Source organism: Hyperolius riggenbachi, chromosome 5, assembly GCF_040937935.1.
Source record: "Hyperolius riggenbachi isolate aHypRig1 chromosome 5, aHypRig1.pri, whole genome shotgun sequence".
Classification (NCBI taxonomy): domain Eukaryota; kingdom Metazoa; phylum Chordata; class Amphibia; order Anura; family Hyperoliidae; genus Hyperolius; species Hyperolius riggenbachi.
In genome coordinates, this window is record NC_090650.1 from 142,878,003 (window position 1) to 142,898,950 (window position 20,948).

The 20,948-nt window shown below is 41.7% G+C and overlaps 1 protein-coding gene and 1 long non-coding RNA gene across 11 annotated transcripts in view; one reads left to right on the forward strand and one right to left on the reverse strand.

The window, feature by feature from the left end:
- Positions 1 to 20,948, reverse strand: part of CNTNAP2 (contactin associated protein 2) — a 2,604,396-nt gene that overhangs the window by 353,835 nt on the left and 2,229,613 nt on the right. For all 10 annotated transcript variants that reach the window (XM_068236339.1, XM_068236338.1, XM_068236337.1 and 7 more), the window contains one exon: positions 13,560 to 13,687. In XM_068236339.1, coding sequence (XP_068092440.1) covers positions 13,560 to 13,687 — 128 coding nt within the window. The remainder of the gene's footprint in view (positions 1 to 13,559; positions 13,688 to 20,948) is intronic.
- Positions 9,942 to 20,948, forward strand: part of LOC137518458 (uncharacterized) — a 49,719-nt gene continuing 38,712 nt past the window's right edge. The window contains exon 1 of the long non-coding RNA XR_011020823.1: positions 9,942 to 10,023. This is a non-coding gene — a long non-coding RNA (uncharacterized lncRNA). The remainder of the gene's footprint in view (positions 10,024 to 20,948) is intronic.

A 20,948-nucleotide genomic window follows, 5' to 3' on the forward strand; every position in this document is an offset into this window, starting at 1 on the left:
CAATAGAGCACTTGCTAAGCCAAAGCACAAAGGAGCAACTCTCTCTCTGTACAAGTCTCAGGCAAGCATGGAGAAACGGAACATGGCGGCCGCTATTTATAGGGTAGGGGCTGGCCAGGGTCCCCCTCTGTGATTGGCTGCCGTCAGAGGGCCTGGGAGCCCTCTGATTGGCTCTAAGGACATCAATCTGGGCTATGACGCTATTCGAGCTCGGTACCGAGCTCGAATAGCGCCGTTTGCTCGAATAGCTCGAATAGTGAATGGGCTATTCGAGTGTACTCGGATAGCCCATTCGAATAGCTACAGCTATTCGGAGCTCGAATACCGAGCTCGGATAGCTGAAAAAGAGCTCGAATATTCGAGCTACTCGAATATTCGAGCTCTGCTGAGCACCACTGCTTGTAAACGATATTTGTAATAAACCTTGTTCTGTAAACGAAAACTTTTGTTAACACGATCCCAGCAACTGCTATTTCTCAGGCGCCCTTTTTTCCTGTCGGGCGCCCAATAGTTGATATTTTGCATTGCAGTCTATGGCAGCGCCCTTTTTGTCCATTAGCCATATGCGCCCTTTTTTACTGGCCTGCCTGACCCCTCCCACATATTTACTGCTCACAATAGTACTGAAATTACCGTAGGCAAATTTAAAAATGACAGTCTACAGAAGTAAAGATAGGCTCACCTTTTCTATAGTTCTGCAACAACATGAAGGACAACAGTCCTCTTCAAGGAAAAACCAAGAACTCTACCATGCACTCTGCTGCATTGTCACTGCTGTATCCGCTCACTGGTGATGTGCCTGTTGATACTACGTGGGCAGAATGCTGCTTTTAATGTGTGGCAGGGGCTGGACAGGACCAGAGGGTAATTGAAGGTGAGTAAATTGTGAGTGTGGGGAAAAGAGACATAATAATGGGTGCACTTATAATGCAGGCACCATGATGACTGATTCTTGTTAGAGAAAAGGAAAAGGGGGAGTGACAGTAAACAGCCCTAAGGGCCCTTACTCACTTTTTCTCCTAAGTTTTCTCCTAGGTGATATTTTCACAACTTATCATTAAAATACCTTTTCAGAATAATTTTGACAGTGCTTTTTCACCTACTGTTTGGCACGTTTTCTATTGCATAGTGCTGATGAAAAGTTATTCTAAACAGAAGATATTAGGAGAAAAAAGTGAATTGGATAAGGGCCCTGGTGTCAAAGTTGACACAAGGTTACATTCAAGGTAACTGCAATACGGGGGACATGACTTCCTTCATTCTATGGTTCCATCAGTGACCACAAAACAACATTCAGTGTACCAACTAATATAATGACTGACGGAGTATTAGCATAAGTAATATCTAAGGCTGAAGCATTAAACTACATGACTTTCTTTTTTATTGTGTTCGAAATACTTCCTTACTTCCAGAGCGTACAGCCGTACATCTGTAATCCCTTCTGTACATGTCTACATCAGGCGTACTGCCATTTAGCTCTAACAAATGGCCCGCTATATTTTGAAAGAGTAAAACTCCAGCTAAGCCATTTTCTGGCATTGAACATAATCCCAGACGACGCAAACCATGCATTCTGGTGTCTGTAATTCCACTTGTCTGATAGCGAATACAATCAACTCCTCTACTGTCCTTCATGGGCTCTTGCTTTCCATTGACAAATGCGTGTTGTTCAGACAAAGGCAAACAATTAAAAATGGAGTAAAAAAAACTTCTTTAAATTAAAGCAAATGAGGCATGCAGATTACTCTGGAAATGTGAAAGTTGACAGATAAGTGTTGGAAAACATAAGTGCTGCAATTTATTGTTATAGCACAGAGAGGGAAAGAACTTTGTAGCATTGGCAGCTTAGCCACGGCTTATAGAGATTAATGTAAGCCCCTAATTGTACAATGAATGGAACGAGATTGAATTGAATTTTTAAGAACGACTGTATGATGCAAAAGGATTTTCCTCTGTCATCTGTGTTTCATTTCTCAATGACTGAAGGAAATGAAGTAGCTGAACCAGAGTGATCAGCAATTTTTATTTTTATCAAATAGTGCCACAGCTGCAAGCATCCATATAATGAAACAACAGCTTAATACTTGAATAGTGTCATGGGGACTTAAGACAGTTTTCGCAACTGTCTTAAGTATTCTGCTGGTAGAACAGGAGTTGCTGCTCAGCAAAGTTCTGCACTCCTCCAAAATGACAAAGTCACTACTGGTTCATCTATTTGTGCGCACGCCATTGTGATGAAATCTGTAAGAGGCAACAATAGGAACTGGAAACTTACTTATCATATCCACTCTTTGAACAAGCTGTGATAAAATTAATTATTTAGTAGTATTGTTTATATAGCACCAACATCTTGCGCAGCGCTTTACTGAGTATATTGTCTTGTCATTTAACCACCCCTCAGAGGGGCTATCAATCTAAACCCTACCATAGTCATATGTCTATGTATGCATGTATCATGTAGTGTATGTATTATAGTCTAGGGCCAATTTTAAGACACTTAACTTATCTGTATGTTTTGGGGATGTGGGATGAAACAAGAGTGGCCACAGGAAACCCACACAGACACAGGGCGAACATACAAACTTCGTGCAGATAGTGCCCTGGCTGGGATTTGAACTGGGGACCCAGCACTGCAAGGTGAGAGTGCTATCCACTATGCCACCGTGCTGCCCGAATGGGGCTATACTAAATGCCAAAATCAATGACTGAGAGAGAGAGGGATTATATTCCTGGAAAAGGGTCATCGTTTTGAGAGTTAACGTGAACTTGTATGCACTTTCACATTGTTAGCCCACCAACATATTAATTTATATGTCAACATACCTTTCAAAATTCCCAAGGGGCACAAAACTCATAGCACTAAAAGAGTGACTATATTCAATAGTCATCAACAGCTAGCCCTGCCCCTTGTATAGCCAGCCCCCACACCTCCTGCCATCCAAACTTTCCTGTCTGCCATTCCGTGATAGACATCCAGAATAAATGACTATAGAGAAAGAATCCTAAATGATTATTATTAAGACAATTGCTTTTTGGGTTCCCTGAGCCTTGGGGCTTCTGAAATTTTGCAAGGTTTGCTAAAACACACATGCCATCAGGCACCTGCATATCACAAATGGTGGCATATTAGGATGCTGAAAGTGAACACTGGTCTCTTTGAAGTGACTTTAAAGTACAAAAGGGACGTTTAGGACATCTTCTCACATCACTTGCATATTAGCTTGATGTTGACTTCAGAATTCCTAATTGTTCCAAAATAATGATTGTTTTATTGTTATTAAAAGAGGAATATCATTATGTATTATTATACATGGATGAATGGATGTCCGGGTTTTTAAAATAATACTGTTTGCACACCACAGTTATTTTCACACCACATAGCAGAAAGAATTGCACTCAAATAGTATTGCATTGCTGCTGCAATAATAAAGTAGTTTTGCAATGTTATTTTAAGATAAAGCTTTCCTTTCATATAAATACAGTGGACATCATAAAATCCACTAGGCGGTCTGGTACTCTGGCCGAGTCATGCTTCGTTGCGCATGCGCAGTCCGGCCACATGCGCTCCCTGTCAAGTTCCGTGGCCACAAGGGTGCGACAAGGGCATGCGCGTGGCTGGGCCAGAGCACCGGACTGTCCAGTGGAGGACAGAAGCAGCCTTTTGAGACGGCGAGGGACCAAGTGCTCTTAAGGGAAAAGGAGGAGGCCCCAGGTAACTATAAAACCTGAGACTTCTTTCATCTCAGGTTCTCTATAAGAAGATTTCTTTATATATACAGTGTTAACAACTATTGTATTAAACTCAGACAGGAAGTGCCGTGTGAACCACTCAGGTCCTGGTGCTCTGCCAGGGTTTGTCTCTTAGTCCAGAATTTTTTTTAGAGTATTATCAGTTGCAAACGCTGGATGCAATGAGTGAACATATTTATTATTTCCATTGTAGAGACATTCGCAAAGCAGTACTAGAACATATGTATGTTGGTCCTTTAATTGATCCCCACAGAATGCGATGAAATGCCAGTGGCTCAATAAGCTTATAGTTTTCTTCCGGACCACAAGCCAGAATACAGCAGTCCTTTTAGCTTATGCACATAATTGGTTGCTGTGGGGTACATAGTGTAGACATTAATATTAAAGCTTATTTTAGGTTCACAATGTCTCCAGTACAAACAGCAAAAGCCCCATTAAATATTCACGTCCCTTAAAGCATGAAGCATACATACTGTACATATTTATTAAGCATTTCCCCCACAAAATATATATTCCACTTATGTGTTCTCTGCAACAAATGAGACACTTCAGGGAAGTAGACTAAATTAGCTTGGCATGGCATTTTCCTGCTCGTTTTCCAAAAGTGAACATTTGTATTTTTGTGCCAGTAAGCTCTTAAGATTTTATAACGGCTGGTAATTTTATAACCAGCTTAATGCTAGAAAGACTGACACTTATTTCTTGTGAGAACAAGTTGATATTTGAGAGCTCAACTTTTTCAACATCATTACTGCCAAGCGATTTTATTTTTCTTCTGTATTTGAACTACTTTTATGACCCAGAGGGCTTGATGCATTAACATTTACAAAAGATGAGATACCAGAAGAGTATCCAAAGGAAAAAAATAATATGGTTTCAGATAGTCACCTTTTGTGTTTTAGAAGGTATTTTGTTGCCATTACAACTCAAGTAACCTCTTCAATTCAAATGAGATGAGGATGAAATATAGAGACATTTATAAGTAAAAAGAAGCCACTTACTCAAGCCAAGAAAAGCCAAATAATGCTCATTATGCAGAAGCTAATTGTTTAAGTGTCTTTCTGAAGGTGTGTATTATCTTTAAAATGTCCTTGCTGATGTTTTAAGAGAAAGAAAGAAAGAAAGAAAGAAAGAAAGAAAGAAAGAAAGAAAGAAAGAAAGGAAGAAAGAAAGAAAGAAAGAAAAAATGCATTCTTAGGGCCCGTTCAGACTACAAAATGCGGACCGCAACGCATGCGGACCGCAACGCGTACGAACGCACGCATGTCCACGTTCGTATGCGTTGCGTGGCTGATCCCATCACTGAAAAGTGAATGGGACAGCCGCGCGTTTTTGTAGAATCTGCGTGCAGCATGCGTTCCCGGACCGCACAGGTCCGGAACGCATGCTGTGTGAACATCAGACATTGCACTCTATGCAATGTCTGATGTCGTGCGTTTTGGCCACCTGCACGCGTTTCCAAAACGCGGCTGGAAACGCGTGCAGTGTGAACGGGCCCTTAATGTGTTTCCATACTGTAGTATAGCGGAAAGCATTACTGTGCCTATCATACAGTACTTTCTACCCATTACTCTTGTCCTTGCATATCGCGCACTCACCTGCATTGCTGAAATAGGCTCAGCAAGCCATCAGCATACCCAGGCCCTTGCTGAGTCCCCAATACTGTTTTTCAGCCCTCTGGTGCCCCTCTATAGTGTACTTTCTATGGTATATATTTTTGATGTTCTCCATCCTCAACTTTCTGGCTTCAAAAAGGTATCAGTTGAAAAGGGCGCCTGGGCCACCTGTGCTGAAAAGGCACTTTTTTTTCTGACTATAAAAGGGCGCCCTTTTATAGCCAATGTATTTTTTTTTTGGCTATAAAAGGGCACTGGATACAGCCAAGATTTTTTTTTGGACTATAAAAGGGTGCTGGATACAGCTGATTTTTTTGGGGGGGGATATATAAATGATCGGTTATATCAGAAGGTAACTAAATTTGGTTATATCAGTTAATTCGGTTATATCAGTTCAAAATAACATAGGTCACTTTTCTCGGCTATATCCGGCACCATTTTATAACCAAAAAATAAAAACCTCAGCTATATCCAGCACCCTTTAATAGCTGAAAAAAATCTCATCTATATCCAGAACCATTTTATAATTGAAATCTCGGCTATGTCAGGTGGCCTTTTTTCCAGGCACCCTTTTCAAATGAATCCCTGAACTCCCTTCACCTCTTTTAACTCACCAACTACTTATAGTTTGCATTTGTAACTGTGAAAACATAACTCGGACGGGATTAAGGAAACTCAATTGTGTGTTAAAGGATTTAAAATGTAAGTACTTGTTTGAAACAATTATTCCTATGAAATCTAGTATGTTCTACTAGTAGCTGTGTTGCCTTCCGTTTTGTTATAATTAGCCAGACATCATTGATTTCAGTAACATCTGCTATGAATCACACTTTAGAGATGAAAAACGGAATAAATATATTAATGTGCTGAAAGGATATTACAAGTGAAAGATTTGCATTGTGTAACTTTCAAATGTTCTGTTCTACCTGCTGGGCTAATTCTTAAGCTGACCTGCCGAGTGGAGAGCCTAAACTTTTTCACCTTTTTACTTTATTCCTATTTTCTCATAAATTAGGAGGTGTTTTTTTTATTTGCTCTTTACAAACCTGAACCTAGAATGAAGTAGTAGATAATGTAGTGGACTGAAAGACTCAGAGGGCCCTAATACAATTCCAGGAGACAGATAAAATACTTGCAGGAAGCTGTGAATGTTACGTAGACGTACTAGTTTAAACTTGGCCAGGGAGGGGGATAAAGACCACATTGCATGAGAATCTATCGTGTATCAAGTGTGTGTACAGTGGCCACCCAACAACGCCTAAAGATCGGGAATAAGAGACAAACTCTTGACTCTTGAATAAATTACAGTTTTCTCTATTACATACACAGGAAAGAACATCGGGCCATTTACTATAAACTTTTCTCCTGAGTGTACTCCAAGTAGATATTTTCAAATCTTATCAACAAAAAGCTTCCACCAAGCAATAAATTACTCAAGATGAGTATGGTATTATCTATTTACCAACTTTGTTGTACTTTTTCAATTGCTAAGTACTGACATTTTTTTTGATATAAGATGAGCTCTTTGGAGAAAATCTGGAGTTTTATTATCATTTACAATCATTTTCGATTGTTTGATCCTCATCAGTGCATCCATGCCATGCAATGATGAGGATCAAACAATCCGAAACAGTCTGTATGCATGTTGGATTATTATGGCTCTGTACAAATTAACAAACTGACACATCATTGCATTCCAGCGGTTCTGGAGGTGTGTTTAGCTTCTAAGGGTACAATGGTTAATTTGCATATATTCAGCAGTGATGCACTGGGAGACATCTCAAGCTCACTCCAACCTGAATTATCGCAAATTCTTTCTGTTTTAAGAAAGCAAACTTTTGTTTTTCTTAACATTTTAGTAAGGGGGCTTTTAGGACCATTGTAGTCCCTTACACACTCCAATGAGTTCTGGGTCACCATGAGCTTGCTGGTTAGTCTGTTATTATCATAATAAAAAGAGAATTTTCACCTGCCAAGAATTCTATAATATAGGCAACTCTAGAATGTTGGAGAAGTTTTAACTCCTCCTAACTCATGCAGTCACAGTAACATGGTACAGTAGCTTAGCAATTCCTTCAAGCCATAACCTTGATCTTCAAAAAAAACAAACAAAACAAAACAAAAAACACAAAAAAATGTGAGATGCGAAAAGCTTTGGGCATAATGCTTTAATCTATGCGGTTGGTCTGTTCAAAGGCTTGGTAACCAAGAAAGCTTTACTCCTTAGGGGCAAGTTGTCTAACTAACATTGTGGATATATGGTTTGCATTGTAATGTGCATTTTTATTTTCGATATATCATATTAATTATATAGAAAACAACAAATAATAAGCTAACTTGTTTTTCAGAAGACACACACACACACACAAACACACACACACTTATTTGACCTTGATGTATTGCAAAAGCTGGTAAACAAACTACATTATGGAGGAGCTCTCAGGTAAAAGCAATGTATGATTTATTGTGCCACCAGCTACATTTTGATCTATTCAAAGACTTCTGAGAAGAAGGTTTCTTGAACGATTCAAAACATTGTGTTCTGACTAGACAACTAACGTCACGTTTATCCCAAGTTCACTCTGTATCAGGTAATAAAGAGAAAGCATTGCTTTTGTGTGCTTTGTGAAACAGAATACAAAACGCTCAGAAACTATTAGGGAATCATTTACTGAGAACAGAAGAACTACATTTAAATAAGAGTTGTAGTGATATTTAGAGCATGGGAGGGGACATCAGAGGAAGAAGAAGAACGCTGAGAAACTTAATAAACTGCCCCTCATTTTTTTTTCAATTAGGCTGATCCATGTGAGCCTTTTGGAAGTCTCCTGGCTTGTTGGCCTCCTCTAACCTCCCTGCTCATCTGCTCAGTGGTTTTCTCCTTTATATGAATGTACCCCTCTGTTTGTATGTGCACGTCGGGGAACAGCCTAGTCTGCCAGGCTGTGTTAGTCTTTTCACTCCACCTTCTGCACTAGAGCAGGTCAATGGGATGCTCATTTTTCTGACTTGAAGCAAATTTTGCTGCGGTTTGCATGCAAAATGGAGTTGGGTCAGTTGAAATAAACAGGAAATGCATTGGATTATTCCAATTCCAAGCTTCATACAAGTTGCAACAAAATGTATATTTCATCGATCATTTCTATTCTGCAACAATGCAAGGGCAGTTATGTAGAGGGAGGGGAGGGAGTGTCATTGAGGTGGGCTGAGAACAACAGAGAACAGATTGACAGTAGCAGATCTAATACACTTTCATGGCTTAGGAGAAGAGGGAGCAGATCCCAGAAAGAAATATTTTTCTATTTTATTCTGGTCATTTGTTGGACATGCTTACCTAATTGTGTTATTTGGTGTACATGCATGCCTAATATCTTATCTGGTCGGGGGACAGGTTGTCTAGTTATGTTATTTAGCAAATATTCCTGCTCAATTATGTTGTTTGGAAAACATGCTTGCTCAACCTCTTAAAGGATACTCAAAGTGAAATGTGACATGATGAGATAGATATGTGTATGTACAGTGCCTAGCACACAAATAACTATGCTGTGTTCCTTTTTTCTTTCTCTGTCTGAAATAGTTAAATATCAGGTATGTAAGTGGCTGACTCAGTCCTGACTCAGACAGGAAGTGACCACAGTGTGACCCTCACTAATAAGAAATTTCAGCTATAAAACACTTTCCTGGCAGAAACTTGCTTCTGAGAGAAAGAAAGAGATAAAAAGGGGAATTTCTTATCAGTTAGGGTCACACTGTGACAAGTGACAAAGCTGTCCCCTGTACAGCGCTGAGCTAGATCACAGCGTTGTGCAAACTAAAAGAACATTTTTTCCCTAACAGCCTGCCAGCTCCGATCGTAGCTGGCAAGCTGTTTACAGAGCGAAGCTCCATAACTCAGTGGGGAATGCACGCGCATTCCCTGCTAATCTCCGCCTACAGGACCTGACGCCAATCGGTGTTAGGCGGTCCTGTAGCTGCCACCCCTCCACCGCCGATTGCCGTTAGGCAGTCGGTAGGGGGTTAAAGAGGATCTGTAGTGAAAATAATGTAATAAATAAAATTTCTTATATTTTACAATATAAATGTTGTAAAATGTATCCTTACCCAGATTCACATTATAAAATTATCACAGCTTGTGACATCTTTAGTACGAGCAGGTGATCTCTGTGGAATGTTCAAATACTTAGAATTCACGGTGGCGTAGTGGCTAGCTCTCTCGCCCTGCAGCGCTGGGTCTTTGGTTCGAATCCCAGCCAGGGCACTATCTGCAAAGAGTTTGTATGTTCTCTCTGTGTCTGCGTGGGTTTCCTCCGGGCACTCCGGTTTCCTCCCACATTCCAAAAACATACGGATAAGTTAATTGGCTCCCCCTAAAAATTGGCCCAAGACTACAGTACTTACACTACATAATATAGACATATGGCAATGGTAGGGATTCGATTGTGAGCTCCTTTGAGGGACAGTTAGTGACAAGATATATATATATATATATATATATATATATATATATATATATATATATATATATATATATGCTTGCTTGGCAGTTGGAAACTGTTATTTCTCACATCATACTGTGGGAGGGGTTTCACCAAAATGTCACCGATACGGATCTCCCTGATGATCTATTTGGAAAAAGGTCAATATTTCTCATGGGAAAGTAGGTATTGGCTACTGATTAGGATGAAGTTCCTCTTTATGTATGTTATATGTGGAACATCCTACCTAATCTGGGGGTCATAAGTCTCATATCTGCCGTTGCCAAGTTGCGAATGCAGGTCTGTGCAAGCACTTCTGTGAAGAACTGCCTAAAGCCTCATACACACATACAAGGCATGTCATCTGGGGAAATTGGGACCTGATCCCTTGGGCGACATTGCAGGGCCAAGGCTTTACAGATGTATCTAGTGATGTGTTCTGTTGCTATGCAGGGGGTGGAGTGGAGGGCAAACAGAGCGGTGTGTGTGTGATGTCACGTGGGAGCCGGGTGAGTAGGGAAAACATTGGTCTCAGCTGGCTGATCACTGACTGAGCGGCTGAGGCGTTATTGTCCACCTTAGTTGCTTCTAGCATATGTACACAGCTCATGTGATTACTCATGAAGTCCAGGACTATGCAGCACTGTGATGATGGTTGTATTTTGATGATCAAGAGTTTTATCAGGAGTTCGGATTAAAAGCAGCAAGGACATACCACGCCCTCAGCTTTTCAGAGAGCCTTGGCAGATGCAAGGGCTCATGGGAGCTCAGTCTGGGCAGGAGGAGGAGGAGGTGTTACTAGCCATTGATTTCAGAGGCAGAGGGGAGGAGGGGGGATTATGTTTTTTTTTACAGGCTGAGTGCTGAAGATACAGATAAGCCTGCCTCTGTGTAATGTTTACAAACAACATGGCTGCTGTCATTGTATCACAGGAAGAAATAATCATTTTCTATTAAAGCTGTTTGCAACTAGATTTGCTGTGTAAACTATCTAAACTTTAGATAAGATATATAGACAAGTTACTTGTTATAGTTAGCTTTTCATATCGGATCCGCTTTAAAAATGTTACATAGATAAGGTGAAAACAGGTGAAAAAGCTTTGTGAATCATGCCCAATATTGTGATAGACGTGAAGATTTGTTGAGGTATTTCTAGGTTACCTCTCCTAAATACTTAAAAGATGCAATGTGATGGAAAATGTGTTTTAATAATGTGCTATTTAGGCCTGGTCTAATAAATTCAGCCTTGTAGATACTACAAGATTACTGCATTTTAAATAGATCTGTTCATCAGCAAGTATTAATTACATATGCGAATCTCTTGCTTTGGGAGCAATTATTTTCCTGCATTCTCAACACAGGAAAAAAAAAAAAGAAAAACAAAGAGAACGAATGGCAAAGTTATTGCATCCATCTGAAAATTCTAATCTAACAAAGAAACCGGTCTATTAATTACACTGCTTGATGAGCAAGGATATCAAATCAAACACTAATATTCACTAACATCCCCTAACATCCCCAGGATTGATTGCGTTTTTGTGCAATAATAAACCTGGCTAATATGAAAATAAATTGCAGCACTGATGACATTGGTAGGAGCGTCCCATCTGTGAAGTGTTCTTTTTATGCAGTTACTATTATCTTTTATCACAAAGCAAGTATGATTGGCAGAATTTCCTCATTAACCACAAAGAGGCTTGCAGCACATTTCTTATTACCTCTTCTGCTAAGATGTCAAATTGCTCAAGAAATATAATTACGGTATGTAAGTGCTCTTTTTTTGTTCTTAAATAATGGTTTTGCAAGAATATTAAATCCAGTGCAGGGATTCTTGTATTAGGGTGTTAAGAGATCATTACCCAAAATACAAATGTTTTACAAAGACGATTTCCAGTTGACATTAAAACTATCTACTAGCATGTGAACACTATGGGCCTGATCCAATTCAACTTTTCTCCCAAGTTTTCTAGTAGGAGATAATTTTTTATCTTCTGTTTAAAATAGCCTTTCAGCACTCTGCAACTGAAAAAGTACCAAAAAGTAGGTGAAAAGGTACTGCCAAAATGATTATGAGTATTTTCTTGCTTGCTGGTGAACTACAAGCCATTTCATTTATAATGTGAAAATATCATCTAAGAGAAAATGTAGGAGAAAAAGTGAATTGGATATGGGCCCTAAATGTTAAATACCATTTAACTCCCTCCAGTCTACTGTTGCTTACAACATCCAGGGTAATAAACTTTGCCTTAGAGCGGGGGCATGACTACACTCTGTTGGGCCCCATTTCACACATAGATCTATTGGCCGGGCCCTCCTAACCACTGACACGAGGGGAAGGGGGAAGATGGGCCAGAGGAGCTGCGGGGGGGGGGGGGGGGGGGATCCTGTACATTGGTGCTTTTCAAACTCTTAACAAATTGTACCACTTTTATCACATGAAAATGTTCAAATATCACCAGGCAGACACATTGACTTTAATGGTGGCCGCTGCGTACGAGCATTTGCGATGTTTGCCTATCACTACAGAAGAATGGAGCCACCTGGCCGGATGGCAAGGGAGTCCACGGAGTACATGGTGTTGGAGGAAGCCCTGGGTAAGTATAAATGCTGCTACTTTGTACAACTCAGGTACACTTTACTTAAAGGGGGGCATATGGAGGGGGAACAGCAAGAGGCATTGGTGGGGAAATGGATTAAAATTAGATTGCTAGCCTACAGATTGCCATTATTGGCCAATATAGGAAGCCTTTACAGTTCCTTTCTCCCCTCCGCATTAGTATAGGTAGCCTCCCCCCACCACCAGAGAGCTGGGCAGTGACTCACACTCAGAGTTCAGTTCCCACTCGCTGTGCTGCCTTGCAGAATAGTTCAGAGTTAGACATCAGGCCAAAGGAAACCCATCCGCAGTGAAGAGACAGCTAGGCAAATGGTGCCCAGTGACAGTGCGTATACTTCAAACACAGGAAGTGAGCAGTGATGTCACCGCTGATCTGAGGTCTGAAGTATGCCGCAGGGCAGCACAACGAGCAGTGAGTGAAGGGGAGCTGAATTTTGTGGAGGAGAGGCAGCAGAGCATTATACATTACCTGCTCTCAGCAGCGATACAGATCCCTTTCACTTCCTATTTAGTTTAAGTGCCATGCAGCCAGCCAATCACCAGGTAGCTTCAATCTCATATTATGTGACTGGGACAGAAGCTGCATGGTGATTAACTAACTGCATGGTTTGTATCACAACCATAAGCAAGTAATGTATAACACTCCATTGCTGATCTGTACAAGACTGCCCCACCAGCTCGAAACGCCTGTCCCCCCCCCCCCCAATGGCAGTGTTTGCGGGGGCTATTGTTACCCCACAGCCTTCGAGCAGTACAACTCTCTTCAGCATGCTCAACATAAAATAAAGGTATAACTATATACAGGAGCTTACACGGTACGCATAGGAGGTGGGAGGGACCACCCATATGCTGCTATTGAAACAGTAGTTGTGCAGGGTAATCTGTTGTAAACAGCTTCCTCCAGTAAAGTGGGAAACAAGTGGATAGGCCATGTTGCTATCCTGTTGCTTTTTCCTCTAGTGGAAAAACTTTTAAGTTGGTAATCAAACATATAGCAGTGTTCCTCTAGGGTTCAATAACATCAAACAGAAGCATTTGGGTAGATCTTGTCACGTCTTACATTGGATGGTGCGCCAAAAGTTAAATAAAAAAAAAACTTACTGTCTCCATAACATCTTAGTGGATCAACAGTCAATTTTGCCTCTGAAGATGAACGATGGGTATCACCGATGACAACCTGCATGACTGGCAGGTGATCTTTATAGGACAAGATGCCATCATCTTTCCTCCTGTGCCATAAAAAAAAGAAATGTCAGCCACCAAATTAAATAAAGCGTAACAATGTTAATGTTATGCCAACATTGAAAAACCATAGAGCATTTGCCTTCTGACATTTCCAAACAAGTATGAAGTCGGGTTCTTAGTGGGGTGTAAAATTACAGAACATCATAATCTATTTTTTTGTTTTAAAATATTTTTTAAAGGAAATAATAAGCAATACACTATCAGTGACACTAAAACTGAAATAAGTGTAACAGAAGTGTAGTGAACACTTTGTTAGCTGACAATCACTTGTGTAGTTATATATGAGATACACAGATATAAACAAATAAAATGATGATCTGACATTGTCTTCAGGCCTACAAATGCTTAATGGACAGCTAAACAGAGTATAGAAGAAGAATTATAGGAATAACTATATACTTTTTTCTCTGTGTGATCTGTGGTCCCGTGTTGCACATATGAAGAATAAACGCCACAGTGCGATAGGGGTGGGTAGAGGCTGGGTGTTTATTGAGGATCAAACAATCAGGAATGATATGGAGGACACCCTTTTATTAGAGCAGGAACAGTACAACTCACACAAAATCTTGTATAACACAACGTTATATTACTCAGAAATCACATCTGTGCAAAGACAGTGCAGCATATCACAGCTAACAACAATCAGCATTCTGCATAACATGTGACCATCATCTGTGCCACTTGCAATTACCAAACAGCACTGCAATGAGTATCAGGGAAGCTGTCATGTGACACACTGCACTCATCTCTTTCTCCAGCATATGAGAGAATCAAGGAGATTACACGTAACAGTGTAACACGTAAAGTTTTGGAAAAGTCTTAAAAAAAGAATCACCATACCTGAAATTAGATGGAGGACACCCTTTTACTAGGGCCGGAACATTGCAACTAAGAAAAACTCCCCACTAACCAAGAACGTACAACTGGTTCCCCCTGCCTCAGGAATCAAAGCAGCTATTCTGGGGGAACTGTGTGTCCTCTCTTTAGAATCCCCGAATTACAAATCTGGATCTATTATGATGACATGAATATATGAAACCGACATTAAAACATAATTATTGGGGGGGGGGTCTGCTTTATACATATACGTTACACCTGTGTTAGTCATGGAGCAGATGTGCTAACATGATGAAACTAACAAATGTGGAGTTAGGTAATACCTTTACTGCTCTGTTCCAGTTCTGTATCGTGTATCTGTATCATGCTTGAAGAAGAAACTTAAAGGGACCCTCAACAGTAATCTAAAATGGCCAAATGAACTTACTTGGGGCTTCCTCCAGCCCTTCGTAGTCCGTGAGGTTTCTCGGCATCCTAAGGGCTCCCTCTGTTTTTCCCACGGCAGCTCCACTAGAGAGACGACTTCAGCCAAAGTCCCATGCATGGCCCCCTCTGCACGCCTGTCTTACTCGCGCCCATGTCACCATTCTGCGCACTCATGGTACTTGAAAGAATGAACAGGGCATGCACAGAACGCTTCCACCAACATGCACGTGAGCGAGACGGGCTTGCGAAGGGGCCGTGCATGCACAGTTGCGCACGACTTCAACTGTATAGTTGGTCACTAAAGGTATTAACTGATCTTTATTGTTGTCAGCCTCCATGCATGTAATAGAATTTGTACATTTTGGGTATAAAAATGTTCATTCTGCAGATTAATTTCTGATTACACCAGCAAACAGCTAAATAAAGATTCAGAGAAAACTCAGGTCTGCATAGTCCTGTGAATGTTTAGTGCACATTTTGGAAACCAGACATTGCTGACAAGAAGGAATGATAAAAGTGATTACAAAGGCAATCTATAAGCCAGAACAAAACCCACAAGAATACTATCGTTTGCCATCCAGAACTATGAAACAAAATGCTGACGTTGGTCCACTTTGCTTTAGTCAGTAAGAAAACATATGTTCCTTTTAAGAGGTCAGATTTCAGCAAAACATATTTTAAACTCAAGCATTTAGCATAACAGACTTGTCATCAGACTGTGGAAGGAAAAAACATGACCTGTTTGCACTTAGACAATCTTATAATATTAGAAGTATAAATATATTAAGTCTGCATCATAATGACTTAAACAGAGTTTTATTTCGCTGTTATTTTATTTAGAGATGATTTGCTTACTCATTTGTTCTTAAGATAATTGGATAGAGGCAGGCGTTGGCTTAATAACCACAGGATTTTAAAGGTTGAAGATCTAAATTAAGCCATTTTGGAGCTGCTAAATGTCCATGCGCAGACAGCTGCAGTTAAAGCCGGAATTCAGGCACAGATCTAAATATATAATTATTTTCCATTTATCAGTTAACTCCTGCCTAAAGAATATGGCCACACGACTTAAAGCAGCTAAACTAAAAGGGAACCTGTTGCCAAATTCTGTGATGTAAAACTAGCCCGAGGGAGCATTATACATGTTGCCATCCTCCGTCTGCTCTCTGTATGGCTTGGAGCCCCTTTCCTCTGCATATCGTGATTGCGTTTGCGAACGTGCTATGATTCTGATTGCGATTTGCAGTGTATTCTTAATATGGTTTCCTATATATTGCGGCACAATTTTTGTGGGCAATTGCCATTATGCATGGTGCGACTGCAATTTTTGGGAAATGAAGAGCAGGGCTTCACGACGCCTAGCAGAATTGTACAAAGATCACGTAGTACTGTGCTTGCAATGGTATTTTTACATAGATTACAACCAAAAAACAATCACAGGAAAACTGCATACATGCTCTTTTACATGTACCATATATGAAAAGAGACTCAGGCCTGAGTTGCAAATTATGTCTGCCTCTTTATCCATCAATAAGTGTCTTTCATTAACCATTTGTACCATCTTTATTCATGTTATAATAGTGACAGGATAAGTGGGAAGTAGGAAAAAAGGGCGCCGGCGGCTAGTGGCTGAAATGGGCGCCGCCATAGACTCTAATGCAATTATCGTTAATATGCCGAAAAAAGGTAAATATCTTTAACAATATTAAAACAGTAACGTTTTTGAAGTATGTTATTGTTTAAGAAGCTTGCAACATTATAGTTTTTGTCATATTTTTTTGCTTGTATGTACATATTTTATGTTATCAAAGATATTATTGTTTCTATGTGTAAAAAAGGTGTTTCTGCAGGGGGAGTGGTTAGAGTTAGGCACCACCAGGGAGGGTGGTTAGGGTTAGGCACCACCCAGGGGTGGTTAGGGTTAGGCAACACTGGGGGTGTGGGGGGTTAGGGTTAGGCACACCACCAGAGGAGTGGTTAGTTTTAGGCACCACCAGGGGAGGTGTAACGATTGGTGTAACACAGAGAGGGTCTGATTACCGGTGATCTGCAGTATCACCGAGAATGCAGAATATACCCGATTATTGGTGATCTGCAGTATCACCGATAATCAGATATATCTACTAACCTCTGGACACCTGAGCGAGAAGTGAGTGATTGGGTGTAACAGTAACACAGTGGACTGTACCTAAGGAGTAGGTACACAGGCAGTAAGGAATACTGCACAGAAGTATGCTCCTTCCATAAGCCTAGACTCTCCCGGGGGAGGAGCTAAGCAGAATGTGGGAAGGACAGAGCGTGAGTGACACCAATGAGCGGGTGTCACTAACAGATCTGGGAACTGCCTCTAACAGTAAGGCTAGTTCTCGAGGTCGGCCAAGCCAGGTCGTCAACGCACAGACAGATAAAGTACAGAATCAGGAGGCAGGTACGGAATCCAATAACAGGCAGGGTCAGGCAACGGAGAATCAGAATAATGAGGTACAGAATCAGGAGGCAGGTACAGAGTCCAGGAACGAGCAGAGATTGGCAACAGGATATCAGAAATAGCAAGGTACAGGATCAGAGTTCAGAGGAATAGTCAGGCAGGCAGAAGGTCATAACAAATAATACAATTCAATATTCCTAATGCTAAGGTGTGAACTCCTTGATGTCAACACCTTTGGAAACTATGCTAGAACACAGAAACAGACAAGGCCTGAGTGCTACCACGTAGTGATCGCAACGACAGACAACCAGAGAATGACCAGCACCCAGTATATATACTATAGCGCTCTCCAGCGCCACCCTTAAGTGCTGGACCAATGAAAAGTGGTGGAGATGTCAGCTGACCAGCTTGGTCAACTGACCTTCTTCTGGCTGTCATATAAACTCTGCCTCTCAGTGCGCGCACGCGTCATTCTGAACCTGTGTGGACTATCAGTCCCAGCCACACCAGTCACGTTTTGCAATGTCTCTGCTGGCCTGCACGCGGGGTGAGACACACCGCTATCTGCACGTGCGGTGGCCTCCCCGCGCCTGGTCAAACCGTCAGTAGCAGGCCTGTGCGCGCAAACCGCCGCGTCAGACGCGGCGGTTTCTCCGCGTTCCGCTATGCCAGCCGCGGAAACAGCCGCCTCATCCTGCGTCCATGCGGCGGCTTTTCCGCGTTTCTTTACAGGAGGGTTCTGTTTGAGAGTAGGGTTGGGTTAAGCTGTATTTTTGAACTGCGTTACGATTATTAATGTTAATATATTTTTGTTATCAACTCCCGTCTGTTTTAAAACTGTATTTATCGTTAACAATGTTTAATGTTATTGAGATTTCGTTAAGATTCCAAAGAAGTATCGGCACCACACGGAGTATTGATAGCTCTGATACTTTATTTAAGTCATAAAAGTGACAGGCAACATTGCCTGTCACTTTTATGACTTAAATAAAGTATCAGAGTTATTGCAACGATTGTGTAATTATTTCCGTGGTCAGCGCACAGGATATGCGCTGACACTGCGGAAATCCTAAACAAGCGTATAATCGGAGAGAACCCAGCAATGGTGCTATGCACCTGTAGAGGGGGATTCGTGCCGGCAGATGGAGCTGTGGAGTGCAGAGGAACAGATTCTCTGCACAGCCACAGATGCCAAGTAATGATTGTACGTAATGGGGCAATACAGAGCAGGATAGTTTCTCTCGAGGGAGAGAGCACAGAGACAGAATGTATCTATGTCTACCAATCTAGTCGCCGCCCGGCGACGGTCGACATACAACAGACCAAAGTGTGAACGCAATCGCAAGAGTGGCGATTGCCAACAGTGACACAAGACAGAGTAAAGGTTAAACGCAGGAGCAGAGAGCAGAGAGAAAGGCACAGCATATAATACAATGAGAATGTCAACGAAAATAACAAACGCAATACCTAAACGAGGTCACCGCGCGTTAGGCGCAACAGCGACAAGCGCGTTAGGCGCAGTCTCCGCACGATAAGCGCAACAGAGACAAGCACGCCACCCTGACTAAAGAATGAACACAAATGAACAAATAACAGGAACGCTTGCTAAACGGCTGCCTTACCACAGGCAACCGCAAGCGTTTGCTCCAGACAGACAGACGAACGAACAACAGGAATAAGTCAGATAAGATCCACCGCTCTTCCGCCAGAGCGAGTGCGAACCAAGTACAGAAACAGAGCTAGTAGGATCCACTGCTCTTTTCCACCAAAGCAAGTGGGAACCAAGTAGAGAAACAGAGCTAGCAGGATCCACTGCTCTTTTCCACCAGAGCAAGTGTGATCCAAGTAGAGAAACAGAGCTAGCAGGATCCACTGCTCTTTTCCACCAGAGCAAGTGTGATCCAAGTGCAGAAACAGGGCTAGCAGGATCCACTGCTTTTTTCCACCAGAACAAGTGTGATCCAAGTATAGAAACAGAGCTAGCAGGATCCACTGCTCTTTTCCACCAAAGCAAGTGTGATCCAAGTACAGAAACAGAGATAGCAAGATCCACTGCTCTTTTCACCAGAGCAAGTGTGATCCAAGTACAGAAACAGAGCTAGCAAGATCCACTGCTCTTTTTGCCAGAACGAGTACGATCCATACGGCAAGACAGACAGATGGAGCAACCAGTAGCAACCGCAGCTCTGGCCTACACTCCCAGACAGACAGAACGATTCCTTGTCGACCGCCGCTGGCGACAAGGCAATCGAGACAGAGAGGGATAACAAGGCAATACAAATAATACAACCTGACTGCACTAGAAGGAATGCCTAGTGCAGTCCGCAGGAATTACTCTAAGATAATCTTAGCAAAGGACAGCAAGGCTGACACTCTGGGAGTGTTTGCAGGAACAAACCTTCATGACCAGCAAAAGATCCTGGGAGAACATGGTATTTATACTGCCAGCCTTCAAAGGAGGTAGCTAGGCAATTTGCATGACAAATGTATGCAAATTACTTAGTAGCAGAGCAAGTCTGAAGCTTGCAAAGTGAAGACAGGTCTCTCTTCCAGAGACCTGCAGCCTTCAGACTTAAGGAATGGTCAAACAGCTGTCTGTCTGTGCAGACAGCTGAGCGGATCATTACAATTATCAATACTTCGTATGGTGCAGATCCTTCTTTGGAATCTTGGACTGTGACCCCGTGGTACAGGGAAGAGGATCTGGGCGCACACTTTAAATTTTGAGCTTGGTGGTGGGTGCTCCCAGAATCAAGTTCACATTGAGATTTCGTTATGCACCGGCACCATTTCGATATCCAGCAGGGCCCTTTTTTTCCTAGCGCCCTTTTTTCATGCACGCAATGAGTGTGCACTGGTCCACAGTTAACCTATACTTAATGAACAGAAATACCTGCACAGCCGAATGTAAAGTAATACTAATAATATGTTGTATGATATACTGTAATTGTACACAAAGTAAAGCAGATGATACATAGGAGGTACATATTCACTAAGCCCTGGGCAAGTTATGCAAAAATGTATGCATTAACTGTGTTTAAGGAATACCGAGATGAACAAGATAGGTCAAAAGGAGCCCATAGTATATGTTCTTCCATTGTTGCAGACACTTTCCACAGTGCCTGCTCCCCTGGAATATGCTACCTGTGCTTGTAATTTGTCCTGTTAGTGACCCCGGCCAGAGTGTGTTGGCAACCTCCTACCCGGAGGAAGTTTTGCCAGCGCATGTGTGGCAAGACATTTTCTGCTCTCAGACCACGTTTCCAGTTCTCTTGCAGCATGCAGAGATCATGAGAGAACTGGAAGTACAGTCTGAGAGCTGAATTTTTTTTTACCACGCATGTGCCCGCAAAACTACCTCCGGGTCAGAGGTCGTGAGACTCGTGACACACTCTATTTAGGGCAGCTAACTGAATGAATTACAAGCACCGGTAGCATATTGCAGGAGAACAGACACTGAATCACATGCAATACTTTAAACTCTGCTCATAACATAAGTCTATGTTCACATAATTCTGCTTGTATGCACGGCAATACTACCACAGTTTCCTGCA